At 52.8% G+C, this 17,443-nt stretch overlaps 1 protein-coding gene across 1 annotated transcript in view; it reads right to left on the bottom strand.

Annotated features, from left to right (window-relative positions):
• Positions 1–10,823: 10,823 nt before the first annotated feature.
• The window catches only part of XXYLT1 (xyloside xylosyltransferase 1), a 166,865-nt gene continuing 160,245 nt past the window's right edge, over positions 10,824–17,443 (bottom strand). Inside the window, exon 4 of the mRNA XM_012640236.1 lies at positions 10,824–12,299. Coding sequence (XP_012495690.1) covers positions 11,903–12,299 — 397 coding nt within the window. The 3' untranslated portion in view covers positions 10,824–11,902. The remainder of the gene's footprint in view (positions 12,300–17,443) is intronic.

Here is a 17,443-nt window from a genome sequence, read left to right as displayed (position 1 = left end):
AAAAATATGTACCTTTCTCCTTCCCTTTACTTCCTGCTTGATGGCTGGAACGTAGATGTAATGGCTAGAACTGAAATGGGCATTTTGGACCATGAAGTAGTCTTGGGAATGAAACCATATTTAGAAAAGGAGCAAGACCAAAAGATGTGTCCCTCATCTCATGGAGCTGCCATGCTGGCCTAGTCCACCTACATTTTGAAATTTCTATGGACAGAAATAGCCCTATATTTTGTTTAAGCCATTTGTTATTTCTCTGCTACTTATAGACAAATCTAATACTATTATAAATAATATACTATTTTTTAAAGGAGCAAATCCAATCTCTTCTAAGACACATGCCCAGCGGTCCCCAGTCAGAATCAACATTTCCCTCTTCTGCACTACCATTATAATGTTGGTCATTATGTGTTGTAAAGAACAGGTCATGTGTTTCTGTTTGCAAAGTCCTTTCCATGCATTATTTTATATTTCTTTGTGGTTTCTGCAGAACTATCGTAGATGTATTATCGCCAGCATTAATAAAGTTAGGCATAAATTGCCAGGGACAGTGGCAGGTCAGAGTGGTGCTGGTTTTCTGGTCTGGCAGCACTGTTCGGTTTAAATTTGAATTAGGGATGCCTGCGCCCATCTGCCCTCCTGCCCAGTGCGTCAGGGGCTGATCCAGCTCTGACTCCCTCCAGGTCTGAGAGCCCCACCCACAGCAGGTGTTCTGTAAATTTGTGCTGAATTGATTTGCTATAAATGCAGCAAATTCTCCTCCATCTGAGGGTATTGATTTCCTCTAAGCTGCCTTTCTCGGTTTGACATTTTCTAAGAAAGGGAGAAGAACTGTAAGGAAAGAAAAGAGCTTGGTCCTTTCAGGGGAATCCCTGGCCTGCTTGGGGCCAGATTGCCACACCTTGGCAGTGTGGAAGGGACCAGAGACTCTGCAATAAGCTGCTGGGGCCCCAGAGCTGTGGCTGCAGGAGGAAGTGTGGAAAGAACCCTGAAGCCAGATGGAGCTTCTGAAGCGCTGGGCTCGAGGGCCAGAGGATTCCCACCCAGCCCCCCTCGGAGGGCGGGGACATGAGGAGCTTCAGGAAGGCAAGGAAAGGAGCTGGTTTCACAGCCAGATTATTTTGCAAATATGACTCCCTTAAACCCCACAGTATCCCCTGGGTTGGGTGGCAGGCAATTTCATTTTTTGAGGAGGATGGAGAACTGAGGAAGGAGAATTACAGTGAATTCGTGCCTCGCTGGCTAGGAGGAAAAATCACTGGCCTAGATTTGCAGTGCCCCTGTGGGGACAGAGGGACCTGAGGCATCAACCTCAGAAGGGAAATATAATAACTGTCCTCGTCCCCCACATTCACCCAACAGCTCTTCACTAGGTTCAAAGGCCACCAAGTTCGAGCCACGTAACAATTCTTTAAGGACAAAAGCAGGCACTGCTCCTTTCAACAGATGAGGAACCTGAAACTCAGAGAGGGGAACTGACTTGCCCAAGGTCACACAGCATCCAAGCTAGAGCCTGATGTCCCTCCTCCTACTGCCTGCAACTCCTTTGGGGGGGTCTTGCCATGAGTGAACTTGGTGGGGGCATGGGGAAGATTGACCATCTGCTCACCAGCCTGTAAAACCCTCATGCTGCCTGTCACTGTGCCCAGAATGGGGACCACAGTAGAGAGGAGAGGCAGTGACTGCCTCAGCCCAAGCCAGCCATCTGGGGATCTGGGCCCCATGTGTAACTCCAGGCCACAGACTGCTAGAGCTGGAAGGACCGAGTAGGAAGTGAGGACAATGAGGGGACTCACCCAAGGTCACATTGCCAAGGTGGTGGCAAAACCAGGGCCGCAGTTCCTTCACGTTAGCTGTGGAAAAGAAGCATCACACGCTTTAGGCACCCGAGTTCATGCACAGGTGTAACCCAGGAATTCCAACCCCCCTTTTGGCATCCTGTTGACAGGGGCTCACTCAGGAGATGGGCCTCTCTGGAGTAGGCAGTGCTGTTCTTGGCTGCAGAAGCACCGTCCCCCGCCCCAGAAAGTCCTCACTGTCTTTTTAGGACTCTATTCAGATATTACTCCTTCCAAGCAGCTGCCATTCACGCCCACCCTCTGTGTGCCCATGCCCCCAACACCTGCGTCACCCTGTGTGCACCTCTCGTGACCCTCTCACTGGAGTCACGGGTAGTCATTAACTCACGTCCTGCCTCTCCAGTCGTAGGTGCTTCCCACGGCGTGGCCTGCAGGATGCGGCTGAGGCCTGAGCCCCCCAGGCTCCTGGGGCAAGAGAGAGAGAAGTCGAGGGGCTTCCTGATGGAACGCGGTCGTCTGTGGCTGAGAGAAGCTGGGCTGGAGGACTCTGTAGGTGCTGAGTGCCTGTGTCACATGCTCTGGGCCTTGGGTGGCGGTCCCTGCCGGGGCAGCCTGTGGACAGCAGGCCCTGAAGTCTGGAGGAACAGACAGGTCTCAGGAGCTCTCGCCAGGCCTGCCCGGGAGGGCTTTGCTGAGCCGAGGGGAGAGGTCCATGGAACGACCCCTGGTTCGGCCTTCCAGTGACTGTGGCTGCAACCCCGTAAGAAACCTGCTAGTGGAGAACGGTTCAGGTACCCCAGGAAAGGCCCTTTCACCCCCTCTCCACCAAGGAGAGGAGCCAAGCCAGATCTGTCACCCCTAGATGGGCCCGCGAGGCTCTGGCTGGGGCGAGCTGCCCCGAGTCTGCCCCGGGGGTGGGCTCAGCCCCCACAGCCACCACACCATTCTGGCCACACTCTGCCAGGGCTCTGAGCCGGGAACACCCTCCCCCAACCCATGGTCTCATTGGCCACCCACCTGCCTACTGTTCTTGACAGATATACATGGATGTTCTTTAAATAAAGAGCGAGATACAGCCAACCGTGGGTAATCCTAACACTAATGAGAATCATAAGTCAAAACGAGCATTTTCCCCTCGTGTGTCTTAAACAAGTCACTTTCCAGATGAGGGGCAGCCGGACAGCTGCTCAGCTACAAGCTGGAGAGCAAAGGCCGTGGGGGGCACCCGTTTAGGCCCCGGCCTCCCTCAGTCCTTCCCTGCACTCCCAGCCCTTTCTAAATGCAGGTTCTGAGGGATGTGACAACGCTGGGAACACTGGGCCAGTCGCACAAATGAAAGATGTCGTTCATTACTTTTTAATAACTTCGGCCACAACTTCCTCAAAGACAACTCCCAGGACTACAGCATGTAAGGAACATAATTCCTCAGATTTCCCCCTCACGCTGCTGCAGCGGGATTATGGCAACCTCATCCTCACTGTGCTGCCTCCCTGCTCCAACCCTGCTCCCCTTGGGAGCTGGCAGCCCACGTCCCTGCAGCCAGGGGGGCATCTGAAACTCCAGCGGGGTCTCCTCTGCTCTGCTTCAAACCCTTCTGTGGCTCCCCAGCACCCACAGCAGTGACGTTCAACACATGGACTACACCAGCGGTCCCCAACCTTTTTGACACCACGGACCAGTTTCGTGGAAGTCAGTTCTTCCACGGACAGGAGCAGGAGGGAAAGGTGGGGGATCGAGGCCTCAGCTCCACCTCAGATCATCTGGTGTTGGATTCCCATGGGGAGGGTGCAACCTGGATCTCTCACACGCGCAGTGGGGTTCGCGCTCCTCTGAGGGTCTGATGCTGCCACTGATCTGGCACGGGGTGCTGCTCGGGCGGTGATGCCAGCGATGGGGAGCAGCTGTGCGTGCAGGGGGGGCTTCCCTTGCTCACCTCCTGCTCTGTAGCCCAGTTCCTGGCTGGCCATGGCCGGAGGGCTGGAGACCACAGGACTATGCAACAGAGTCATCTGGGAGCTTTCAAAATACAGCCATGCTCAGGCCCCACCCAGACCAAAAAAAAAAAATCAGAATTTGGGGATCAGGCATTGATCATATTTAAAAGTTCCTAGCTAATTCAAATATGCTGCCCAGGGTTAGAGCAACAGCTCTGAAGATTAAATGTAAAACCAAAAGCTCCTCTTTAGAGGGAAATGCCAGCTGGTAAGTCCAGAAGGATAGAGATGCAGGCAAGCCAACAGATGCTAAGACCACTGGGTGAGAAATTGTTGGGGAACAGGGTATTCACACAATCGCATAGTATCCCCCCGAGATTAATTATAATTTACAGAGGGTAAAGGGTAGCTGCACGTTAGAGAGCTGTGGCTAATCTACCTTCACCAATTCATCAAACCCAGCACCACCAACAGGGGACCCGCTTCATGTCACCTGCCTCCTGGTGCAAAGCGGGTGGAGACATCACCATGCAGGGTCATAGTAAATCTGATCTGAAGAGTCCAGTTTGTGGGCCATTCCACAAAAGTGCAGGCCCAGGGGGTGGCATTCGACAGAGGGGGCTTGTTCATGGAGCAGGGTCTCGTGCCAGTGCCCAGGGGAATGCAAGTCCTGGGAACCTGCAGAAGTCTTGGGACCATACTGGACCTCACAGAGTGTGGGGCAGGAGACACAGGATAAGGTGGAACAGGGTGGAATAGCCATTGTGGGCCTGTTCTGCTCCCGGTGCTTTGTGCTTTATATACGTATACCACGTTATTTAAACATGAAAGGAAGGAATATTGTGCCCGTTCGATAGATGAGGGACACAAGGCTTAGAGAAATCAAATACCTGGCTCCAAGCCACACACCTAGCAAATGGCAGAGCTGAGCAGTGATCTAGAACTTTCTGATTCCAAAGCCTCTCTTCTTTCCACCCCACTGTGCATCTCCCAGGAGGTTCGGGCTTGGCTTATATTCATGCTCCCTTTCTGGGATGAACTGTGGCTGTTTCCATTGCCTCCATAAGCTCCCAGATAATTCTGTTGTGTAATCCTGCAGTCCCCAACCGTCACACAGCAAGTTGGTGGCAAGACAAGGATGAGAATCCTAGCTGTCCCACCAGGGACCCCAAGTCCCCCAGATCCTGAATGGAACAGAGCTCATATTTAACTACAGGGTTCGGGTAATGTCCTCATTCCAAGAAAATGGTAGCTCCTTGTGTAGAGTTGGGATTCTAGAATATGTGCCAGAGAGCAGCTCAGAAAGGTCAAGTATGTTTCCCAAGGCCACACAGCCATGCTCTCTCTCACCAGGGGCACCTATCTTAGGGTTCCCATCACATCCTTCAGGAGGCATTCCTCACCTGCAGTCTGGATCTGGGGGAACCCCTCCTGGGGCACCCATGGCCCCTCTTGGAGCACTTGCCCACAGCAGTGAGACCACCTCTGTTGGGATGGGGACTGACATACCGTCTTTGCCACTGTGACCCCAGAATCCACCCCATGGCAGGGGAAGGGTGCCAGGAAATATGGACAGGGGCAGAGCTGGGGCAGGAAACGCCCAGAGCTGAAGGTTGTGAGGAGAACGAAGCCAGCGCAGTGTAGAGGAGAGCCACAGGCGAGGGCGCAGGAGCAGACTGCGGGAGCTCGCCTGCAGGGGCAGGGCTCTGTGTGGACACTGTGGTGTGCCTCCGGATCCCCTTCAGGACTGAGCCCTGTTCCCCTGGAGTGCTGGCTGCTGAGGGCTCAGAGCAGAGTCCCCAGGAGCGTCCCGGGCTGCAGAGAGCTGTGTTGCCCAAGCTATGCCCTCAGCCCAGGGCAGCCCATGCCCAGCGTGACTGGACAGGTGAGGGGTGAAGGCCCCGCGCCTGGGCTTCAGCCCAGGGCTTCTCCGCAAGGCCACCCTGGCTCTGGAGCTTTGTGTGGGATTGGCTGAGGCCTTTGTCGTGACTGTCTCGTGGCTCAACTTCTCCCCGCCCAGCCCTGCTCCCCTCCCATCCCACAGAGCCCGTCCCAGGCAGCCTCCTGCAAGTGAGTCCCCACCTCAGATTCTGCTTCCCGGGAACAGCGGACACCCGGTGGGGGAGAGGCGGGCCTGGTGTGGGTGCCAGCGAGACATGAGAGCCCTGGCTGGGAAGTTTCGAAGCCTGTGGGGTGGCAGGAGGATCCTGGGGCCCTGGGAAGGAGCCTGGTCAGGGAAGAGAGGCAGAAGGGGAGAAGCCACAGAGGGATGGAGAAAGGATGGGCAACGGGAAAGTTGTCGTGGCTTCCTGGCTTAGAGAGAAGGTTAATTCTCTTGAAGGGTGGGACAGGATGAGATGGATCTAAGTTTACCATGAAGCTGCCTGTCTGTGACCATGACCAAGTACTTATATTTTTCAAAGCGTGTGTTCACTTAGCCTTGGAAGATTATCGACATTGCTGTCACTTTCCGTTGCTTGAAGAGGATTACCTACCTTCCTGGCAGCATGCACTGCAGGCATGGAAATTCTACAAACACCGAGTGGGCAATCTTGGCCCTTGGCTTTGTGTCTTGTGTGAAGCCACTCTGGGAAGTGCCAGGGCTGGGCTGGGGGCGGGGGTGTCTTCCTAACCTAGCCTGAGTGAGGGAGAGCAGGCTGTCCCCAGAGCAGCAGGGACGCTCTGAGAGCGGAACCCCAGGCTCCACCTACGAGGCAGCGAGTGCAGGCCAGACAGCCAGGCTCTCCCTAGGCAGGAGTTGGACTGACCACAGAGTTTCTGCGGAGGGTCAGCTGCGGGCATGTGTCCACCCTGATGACTCCGAGTGGCACTGGGGACTGCTGGGGTGTGAAGGATCGAGGGTGCTCGAAAGTACTTTCCCACGGGTTATCCCACCCGTTGCTCACAGCAGCCCTGGGAAGGCAGCCAGAGCAGGAGCCAGGTGACTCTCCCCAGTACACAGAGGGGACACCCACTGGCCAAGGTCATGTAGCGCGGTCAGGACCAGAACCCAGGGCCCCCGCCTTCCCGCCCAGCCTCTTTCCGGAGCAGCATAAAACCACTCACACAGGGGAAGCTCTAACATGGGGCCACCGCTATATATGATCACTCCAACATGCACACAGACACGTGAACATGGATACAGTTGTGGAGAGAAGGTGGTGTCTCTTGCAGGCGAGAATGGGGAAGGGGCTGCCACTCAGGACAGCAGTTGTCACCAATTACTCAAAAATTAGGCATTTGCATCCCTCATGATCCGGCAGTTTTGTTCCTGGATATACAAAACAAAGACACCCTCCCCAGGTCTGTATGGAGGAAAGACAGGGATGTCCACAGCAGGGTGGGTCGCTGGGTGAATGTGAGGTCACAGGCCACGTGGGTGTCCAGCAGTGTGAGCAAGGGATCCGCAACGAGCTCATCCACGATGGGCTGTTGGGGTGGGAGTAGGATATGGTGAGAAAAGGGAATGAGTAGATGAAGAAGAGAGGCCCTCAGGGAACAGCAACAGGCAGAGGTCATAAAGAGAGCAGTGTCATTAACTTGCTCCACACGGGCGGAAAGGCTTGCAGCCTCCACGCTCACCTGGTCCTGCACGGGCCTGTGTGCAAGGGGCAGCGGGCTCAGGTGAGGGCTGGAGCAAAGCCCTACGCGTCAGGAAGGGAGGCTGGAGAGAGGAGGGCAGCTGGCCTCGGCGGTGTGCTGAGGCCCCTCTCCTCTGAGGCTGTGAGACTGCGTGACCTTCAGCGAGCTGAACTTCAGCGAGGCTGCTGAGTGCGTCTGCACGGTGGGACACCTCTTCCCCCTTGGAACGTGGGTGCGAGCACAGACACTGCGGGAGCCGAGCCAGCCCCCATTGAAGCAGCCTTCACTCCACTCTAGAAGGGTTTTTCCGCCCTTTGCAAGCACTCGGAGAGGCTGGCTAACCCACTCAAGTCCGGCAGAGCAGCTCAGCCTGGTCTCCCTGGCTGAGGGCTGTGGCTCAATACTTCCCAAGGTGAGACCTGTGTGCCGTGGGTCTGCCTGCAAAGCAGCTCTGCCGGGGAGGCCCTTTGGGAGCTGCTCGCATAAGCCGAAAGCTGGAACAGCTATCAGTGGGCCCTAAACAGGGGTGTGAGGCTCTGGGAAGCCAGCTGCTTCCCTCTTGATTTCCAATATCCCCCTGCGGTCTGCATCCCTCACTGGGGAGCAGGGGGAGGAAGTGCGGTAACAGTAAATTTTGAGTGACTTTCCATTTGAATGGTCATAAATCCCAAGTTGGTCAATCAGTTGAGGTGTGGTTTTGCATTTGATTTGGACTTTCTGCTACATATAAGCATGTGTGAACCCAGACGGATGCATATTAAATATCTTTTGCTCCCAATAGCTGGCGGCAGGGGTGCCGCTCAGAGATCTAATTCAATCACTTATCCCCCGTTGTTTTTACAGATGAAGAAACAGAGGCTCAGAGAGGGAAAGGGTTGATCCAAGGATTCCTAACAGGTTACCTGTGAGCTGAGGTAGCCCTGCTCTCGACCTCCCAGACACTGGTCACCTCCGGCACGTTACCTGTGAGTTAAGGGGGCCCCTGACCTCCTGGACACACCCAGGCCTCTCTGCAGAGTGGTACAGCTAATGAAAAACTGGGTAGTGTGCAAGCATCAGTCCATTCACTGGGCTTAGGGAGATGCTGCCAACACATTTAATGGACCCCCAAATGGCTGTGATTTATTTTAAAAGAATATTTTAAGTTATAATTATCAGAATTCTCTCACACCTATGTATTATTTCACAGCTTACCAATCCTTACACATCTTTTTCCCTCTTACAACACTCCTTTGAGGAAGCTCTTATTACCTGTGTCTAGAATTGGGGAAAGAGGTGACTTTGCTTGTCCAAGATCACCCAGGTAATGAGGGCAAATCCTGAACGCAGAGCCAGAACTCTGTCTTGGATGTGATGCTCTCTCCAATACACTACCTACTTGCTTGGAATTTCTGCTCCCTGCCAAACTCCAGATTTAGCCCAACCTCTGGGCTTCCCATATTGCGATCAGCCAGGAAGTGTTAAAATTAGCGAAGGTTTGGCCTTTAGTCAAAGCAGGTGCCAAGTCACAGCTGCACTTACTACCTTCACCTACAAAACACTCCTGGAGAGCTCTAGGTTGGGTGCCCATTGAGGCCACACGTTCTCTGACTTGAGGAAATGCTATTGAATGGGAGGCTGTAGTCTGTTTGGTTCGACACACATAGAAATCTCTTCAACAAGTCTGCACGCTTTCCAAAGGCCATTATCATTTGGGGGGGGTGGACTTTGTAGACACACAAAAGATGACAGTCTCTGAGAAATGAAAGCAGGGTCTGGAGCTGCTATTATTAGATCACTTTTATTTAGAGAACTAGGACATCCAAAGGGAAAGCGGAAGACCCACAGCCAACTTAGCCTAGATTGTTTTCTTACGGGTGCTGTCAACCACGGCCAGCCAAGAGCTACCAAATGGCCGGGATGATACTTACCTGGAACTGGGGAGAAGGGGTGTGGTTAAACATGCATAGCATTAATTGTTTATCTTTATTATAAAAGTAGTTAATGGTCACTGTGGAAAACACAGAAATAAATACAGATGAAGATAAAAAGCACCTTAATCCTAGCTCCCAGGAATGCTATCTTTTCAGATTTCTGTTCCCCTCACAGGTACAGGCATAATAAACTGGACAGTGAAAGTTTTCATGCAACTTAAGCACAGCACAGTTAGTGAGGTTTGTAGCACACGGATTATACAGGACCCCAGTCAGGAACCAGCACGCCACGGTTTGTCAAAGAGCTGGTAAAGCACGGGAACGAGTGGCTGCTTTTCGGTCGGGCTGGGTTTCCTGTGGGGTGTTATTTTGCTGTTCACCGTGGAGCTGCAAGGTCAAGGCCACGGTGAGAGGGGGCTCCTGAGGAGGGGAACTCAAAAGCAAGCCAGGGGACGTTGTTTGGCTTTTGCCCATTTTGACCAACCAGTTTATTGTTTTTGCCTTGCAATAACAAAATACACTTGTAGCTATAGAAACACTTTAATTATTGAAATTTGCAGAAAAAATAGCTTTGTTATCGTGAATCTAAAACTCTCCAGCCTTTGACCCCTTTTTTTCCTCATTGAAATAATTGTTTTTAATGTGGTATTTGAAACACATGATTTTTAGGAGTTGAACTAATGAAGTATAGCAGAACGGAATCTCTCTTTTTATACATACATGTATGTATGAAAATATACACGTGTATGTATGTGTATATATAGATTTATACATACATATATACACATATATGTAATTTGAAAAATAAAATTAGGATAATACTGTACGTAATTCTTGTATTTTGCGTTCTTTACTTAATAACATTTCCTAAGGCATTGAATAGTCTTCAAAAATACAATTTTTAATTCCTAAAGTATTCCATTACATGGATGTAGCATACATTAATCTACTTCCCTGTTCAACATTTTAAGTTGTTCTCAATTTTTCCTGTTATTAAAAAATGCTGTGATAAACAATGTAGTGTATGACTCTGTCCACATCTCTTACATTTTCTTACGATAAACTTGAGAAACGGAATTACTTCATGAAGTTTTCATGAACATTATCAATAGCGTCTATAAATACCTAATACAGTGGTCGGCACACAGCATTCAATAACTGTTAGCTATAAATAGGAAATCAAGTAAGAGGGAGAACAGACCAATCCTGTCCCAGCAGAGGGTTGCGAGAGACACATGTCCACTCCGTCAGGGGACAAAGTAACTGGCCAGTCAGCCTGGGGTAGGAAGGATAAGAAGGGATGGGCTTGTTTGGCTCCCAGGTGCAGACAGACTCACCAATGCCTAGAACGAAATGACTCTCCTTTGAACCAAACACAGCGATGGCCTCCTCCTGCTACGCTCACAGACACTCCCTCCCTCTGGTCCTCAGCACCCCGTGAGCACGCTTCGCTTAACCACAATCACACTCGACACAGAACCTTCACGTCACTGAGAGCCATGATCAGACAACAAACAACATGAATCGGTGTGTCCTCAAAGATTATTTATTAGCTATTCTCATGGTAAAACAAAATAAAAAAGTAAATGGAATTGAAACAAAATAAGATGAAAATCCTGCAACATTTCTCCCCCCAGGACCTCAGCTAGACTACACAAGATGGGCCCTTAGGGGTTTCATGATTGCAGCTTACTTACAGGAAAACCCATCAACAGATGCAAAGAAATGACATTTTCATTTCTGCTGAGGTATAGGGTCTGATATGGCACAATAAGAGAGTAACGAGGATGAGTTTTTTAAACAAAGAAACTAGAGCCCGTGAGCGGCGCCTCTCTTTAGCCCACACGGTCACACCCGTGAACTGTTGGGCTCCACTTTCCAACGAGTCTTCCTGGTCCAGACAATTCTACTGCATGTCCCTGCGGGTGGCCAAGCTCTGTTCTTTGATGGTGGATTTGATCTCTGACTACGGTCTGGTCACCTAGAGCTGGCTTGCACGAATAAGGGATAATGGCATTCTGAGATATAGCTGGTAGATAAAAGCTGTGAATGCTACAATAATGAGACTAGTTTTCTTACGTGGGCCCTAGCTGACCCTGAAGGCCTTCTGCAAAGAGGCAGCAATCTTTAAACCTACACCAAGAGATGTGAGCGTCACGAGAATGCGCACACAGCCTCCCGGGGTGAGTATATGGAAGGTCGGCATTTGTCTGGAAGCTTAAACTCTGGGCTAGTTGTTAAAATCCTGGCTCACAGGGTGCTAAAGCAGTATTGTATGCTCTTTCTTGCAAAATGGAAGCCTGTCAATTTAAATTAAATTTATATTGGTCCAAGAAAGGCTGGTTCTTAAAAGGATTTCCATTCCTTGAGGGTGGACAGCAAGGGGTACGATTTTCTTTCCTTCCCTCTCTTCACGTGCTGGCTTCCTAGCACACTGGAAGGTGGCTACCCATTTGTCCTTCATGATGCCTGGCCCCCCAGGGAAAAGGGCCCCGAGCACCAGCAATGCATAGGCTGGTGTTCAATGAGTGGCCTTGGGACAGTGACCCACTGCGTGGGAGATCACAGCACCTTGATCACAGAGGACTTCCCTGCAGTGTCTCTCTAGCAGTTCAGACACCGCCAGGACTGTCCTAGACAATCCAGAGGCCCCGAGGGCAGGGCAGGCGGGATGTCCCTAGTCCTTGGGGATGGGAGTGTTGCAGTTCCCATGATAGATCTTGACGTGGCCCTCGCACCGGAAATAGGCCTCGAAGACGTCACTGTAGCCATGGTCCCGCCACCAGGTGCAAAGCTGCCGGTTCCAGGTACAGTCCAGCACGTGGAACAGCTCGGGATGCTCCATGCCGATCATGGTGAAGAAGTCCTGGTCCCCGAGGTGGCCACGGAAGTGGTACTTGTCGGCGAGCTGCTGCACCCGTGCCGGCTCCAGCAGGCGGCTGTAGAGCGGGGACTGGCGCATGGCCTCCAAGTTCAGCAGCATCACTCCACTGTTGAAGCCAGGCAGCCCCTCGGGGGGTGGGCCCCCAACCCTGGTCTTGGGGTTCTCATGGCGGAACTGCCAGAATGTGTGCCTGTGAAGAGAGAGAACAGATTTAGCGCGGTACGCGGGGGTGAGACAGCTTCCCTGGGTCTCCACGACCACCCTGCAGGGAGACTCCGTTTCCATCTTGGTTTCACAGCCACAAAAGCAGACATTCTGCAACCAGCATGTGGCAGAGCGGGAATGTGAACCTGGGTCTCTGGACTCCAAGCCCTGTGTTCTCTCCACCATCCTCTGCTGCCTCAGGATGATGACCACAATGTCATCATCCTCATCTTCGTCGTCATCATCCGTGCCGTAGCTAATGTTTGTATGGACTTGGGACGTACCAGGCAGTGTACAAAAGCAGCTTCTTTACCCTTCACAACCACCCTAGGAGATGGGTGCTCTGTGAGATGACACATCATTTCACAGCTGAGGAAATTGACACCCAGAGAGGTCACGTAACTTGCCCAAAGTCGCATAGCTAGAAAGCAGCAGAAGCAGGGACTAAACCAGACACCTGGCTCCAAAGTCCACATTCCTAACATAGCAACAATCTAGGTAGAACTTTCTACTCTCTAGTCTTTGTCTGTGATCTTGAAAAGGAGAAGGAAGAGAGAAGTGGGGGAGCGATTCTGAATGGTGACCTGGTCAAGATGTAGGAGCCTGAACACAGGCTGAGACAAAACTGTTTTCTGCTTTGGGACAAGCCTCATTCACTGAGCTCCCCCAAACACAGCGTTTCTGGAAGGCTGGGCAGAGGCTGAGGGCTCACCCAGAGCTCAGGGCACACCAAGGGTTAGGGTGAGAGACGACTGTAGAAGGGCCAAGTAGGATGATGGCTATTTTAAAGAGACTGTCACCTCAATTTCAATTTCTCTCTAGGCAGATTCAGAAATCCAGTCTAGGTTCACAGTTCACGGGGTGTTCTAGCCAGAGGGACCTTCTATCCAAATGCTTCCATTTGGAGGAGGGAAGAAAGACCTAGCCACCTCCCTGTGAGTGACAGTTAGAGCACTGGCCACTCCGCCTTCCAGCTTCCTTAACATCAAGGTCTCGTGTGTGCTGCGAGGGGTGGGCAGGGACGCCCAAGCCTGCAGCCACAGAGACGGGGTCACAGCAGGAGTGCCTGTGACTTGGAGGAGGGAGGAACACCAGAAGGCCCATTGTCAGGGCAGGGGGAAGGATGAGAGGGGTCCTAAAGGTGGGGGTGACACCCTGGCAGCACCAGCTCTGCTCCTTAGCCTGGAGGCACAGCCCCTTGTGTCCTGGGCAGAGTTACTTCCCCAACCACTCAGACAGAGCACAGGACCTGTGTGGTGAGGCGGGGGGCACAGGGGACAGGAACCAGAGACCCAGCCTGGGGGGCAGGAGCGGGGCCACTTCCCAGCCCCAGCACCTTTCTCTGTGTCTGGCACTGGAGAAACCTTCCTTGAGGTCTCAAGTATCACAAAGGTGCCGAGAGTTCGATCCTCGAGAGGGGACAAGCAGAATCCAGGGCTTCCTTGTTTGAATCTCGCCATGTGAGGACTGTGAGTGGGAAGAGCTCTGGCGCCTGTCTGGTGATAACAGCCTGGCAGGAATGAGCTTCTCAGGCAAACTGAGACACGGCCGTCTTCCCAGCCAGAAAGCCTGCAGGGATGGGGTCACGCAGGGCTGGGATGCAGTGTGGCCAGTGTTTGTTCATTGCACCCTATTTCTTCCAAGTGGTTAATTTCAGGACCAGGTTGAAAACCAGCAAAAATTCTACCAGACAGACCAGGGCACCATGTGGGAGAGGGGGGACCCTCTAAATAGGGGGAACGGGTACTATCCCACCAAGGCGCTCAACTCACCCTTCGCTGGGGGGAAGCAGAAGCATTTTCCAGGGAGGAGAGACCTGGGGGAGGGAGGATGCGAGGCACAGGGAGGCAGGGCCCGTGTCTGCAGAGAGCCCGGTGCCAGCACACCGGTCCAACCATCCTTTCCCCCATCTCCTCTCTTCCCCCTCAGAGGGCCGAGGAGAGGGAGAACTTGCCCGGCTGGGGGTGCAGTCTGTGCAGCCTCCTGCTTCCATAGCACCTTCCGCTGGCACGGCAGGGCCACAGAAAGACAACGGGACTGGTAAGGATCGAGGGACAGGCAGGTGTGGGTTGGACTGTGCAGCCGTCAGGGTCAGGTGAAACCAGGGAGCACGACCCTGTGAGGACACGACGCTGCCGCTGCTGAGCCTGTGGCCTTACTGAGCACTGAACCACCCTGCCCGACCTACCACGGGGCCGAGTGAGGAGCAGCAACCCGGAGGGGCTCAGATGGCGTAGAAGGGCTTCTACTCTCCTGTGGGCAGGGAGCAGAGAGGCCGTCTGCAGTGCCGGGCACCCTTACCCACCTCAGCAGGGAGGCTCTGAGATCTTCCCTGTCTGAGGCAAGAGCGATCTAAGAGTGCGCTGGCACCAAGCTTGCTGGGCTCAGGACACAGGGGCCAGAAGCAGAGAGAAGAGGACGGAACATTCTTCCAGGAGACCATAACCCAGGTGGTTCTTTGGGAACAAAATGCGCAGCATCGCCACTTCATCAGGATGAAGAGGCATTTTATAACAAAGAGCCAGAAAGAGCTGGTCTGGGGCGTCAGCAGGAGAAGCAGAGGAGAGACAGGAAATTGGAAATGCAAGCTGCCTGGGGCGTCCACTGAAGCAGAAACACAGCCTGAAAAGGCACCAATATTCTCTAAGCACAAAATATTTCCAGGGTGCCCTTGTTCGAAGCATTCCTACTATCCCAAAATAAACCCAGAAAAACAGGGCAGTCACTGAGGGGAATGGAGGGGCTCTCTGGCCTCCCTGTCAGCTGGTTCTCATGGAGGAATCGCACCAGCCTTGGGCTAGAGAATGACACAGGGACGTGCGAGGAGCTTCCATCCCATGGTAAACGGCCTAACTAGGTGGTACCGCCCACTCCTCAGAGGCCACGGCATGGCATGGTTTGCAAAGCCCTCCTAGACCCTTGACCTCGGTGCCTTCTCCCTGAAAGGAGCATTGTCTGTGCTGTAACAGAGGGAACAGCCCTCAGCGCGTCAGGGCAGGGCTTCTGATCTCCAAGGTCCCTTTCATCCAAGTGCCTCAGATTCCACGGGCGAATGCTCCAAGGAGCAGCTCTTGGATTTCAACCTTATTATATTTCTGAATCTGGCTGGCATGCCCCGAGGCCCGGGGCACTGGGGACCAGGCTGCCGGGCGATGAGGCCACTGCTGGCCCTTCACCAGCTTGGGGGCCGGACCCGAGGCCACTCTGAGGCAAGGGGGTGAGCACCCAGACACCTGCCCCTTCCTCACAGGGGCCTGGGCTGACCATACATGTCCATGGGCACTGCTGTTGGCGCATGCGGAGAAACATTTGTATGAATGCAGGTATCTGGCTCTCAGTCCTGGAGCTTCCAGAAGTTTCTCTGATTAACCTCCCATGCCCATAACCCAGCTGCACTGCCCTAAATGTCTGGATCTGGGCCCGTGCAGAGTCCTGTTCCCACCCTCCACAGTCACCTGGAGACCCACCCTGGGCGGGATGAAGCTTTTTGCCCCCGTGAGAAATAATTTCAACTGGGAAACAGGCCCCCACACAGGTGGTCCACTGCAAATACCGAGTCTTTCCAGAAGTCAATGAGGCCCATTGGGAAAATGCAAATTGAGAATTTTCAAGTACATTCTGCCGATTATGAATGATCCATTTTCTACATTTTTTATAGCAAGTATGTCTTAATAATCATTAAAAACCCCATTAAACACCAGTGAACTGGTTTTCATGAAGAAAACCCATCTTTATGGAAAGGAGTACTTGAAACAATTTTGAAAACAAAGTCACACCTCCCTTCAGGTCTCTCCATGGTAATCATGGCCAGGGTCGCCGCAATAAAGGCTCTCGGCTGGCTAGAGACCCTGGCCGGAGAATCTAAAGCTCGTGCTCCCCAGAAAAGAACACACGCTGCCATAAATGATTCCTTCCTCCTCCTCCTGCCACCCCAAACACAGATCTTTTTGCCTCCGACTCGTCAAGATTTCCTCTCCTGGCTTGGCCTTCCCTAGCTCCTAAGGCTCAGAGTTCTCCACTTGCACTTCTAAGAGGGAAGCAGCGAGGATGGGAACACACACTGCACCCAGGCCACCTGCATGAGGCTCCACAGGAAGGTCCTAGAAGCCTGTGCTGACTCAGGCTAAGTTCAAGCTGTAGGTAGCCAGGCAAAGAAGGCCCCATTTTAGGCCCAAGATTCATAAGGACAAGCTCGTACGCATCACGTGGCCTCACCGTGGCCTCCCCTCCAGTGTCCCTCAGCCTTGAGCGCAGACCCACTAAGGAGCAAACAAGGCCGGGCCTCTCCTGGAGGAAGCCTTCTGGATGCTGCGTAACCGTAACGGGCAGAGGCCGGAATCAGGAAAGTGTTTCCCTTGTGCCCGTGTGTATGTCCCAGGCCCAATTAGCTCTTGTTTGACTTGGAAGGGACCCCATTTTCCAGCCCTCTGAGATGAAAGGCCAGGAGTGAAGGGCAGCACTTGGTGGCTGCCTGGCATTTCATCCACACCAGCCCCTGAGGGGTGACCTGGGGACAGTTCTGGCCCAGAGGCTCTTTGGACACCCTGCACCCTGGCTGGGTGATGTGGGATAATTTCAGACCAATGACACTGTGTTGGGCTTGCCTAGAGCGGAGTGTGATCTTCTGTGGGACAGGCGTGGACCTGCAGTCCTGTGGGGGACCCACTGCCTTGTGGCATCAACCTAAAAAGGGCACGGACTTCTTGGAGTTGTGGGGCCACTGCGAAGCCTTATACTGCCCCTGTCCCTAGGGCATTCCTCATTGCCAACGGTCACTACTGACTCTTCCTAGGAGCTCTTGATAGCAAGGCCTGAAGCAGGCTTAGGTCCCAGCTCGGCTGGACAGAGAAGGTGAGAAATGTTCCCAAAGCCACACAGGCTGTTAGTGGTAGGACCAAGAGGGGTGCCTCATAGAACCACAGTCTACTAGAGCCTGAAGACACTAAGACACTCCTAGTTCCTGTTCTCATTTTACAGATGAGGAAGCTGAGGCTCAAAAATCACCCTGCCCAGAGTAATGCAGCTGGAAGGGAAACCCCGTGTTTCCAGGCAAATCATTTATGCTTTTTCACAAATGCAGCTGCCCAGAAAAGGTAACTGTTCTCTCCTGCCCCCGCCCCATTCAAACAA

This window comes from Propithecus coquereli, unplaced genomic scaffold, assembly GCF_000956105.1.
Source record: "Propithecus coquereli isolate 6110/MARCELLA unplaced genomic scaffold, Pcoq_1.0 Scaffold10, whole genome shotgun sequence".
In the NCBI taxonomy this organism is placed as follows: Eukaryota; Metazoa; Chordata; class Mammalia; order Primates; family Indriidae; genus Propithecus; species Propithecus coquereli.
This window is presented reverse-complemented; position numbering and strand designations above follow the sequence as displayed.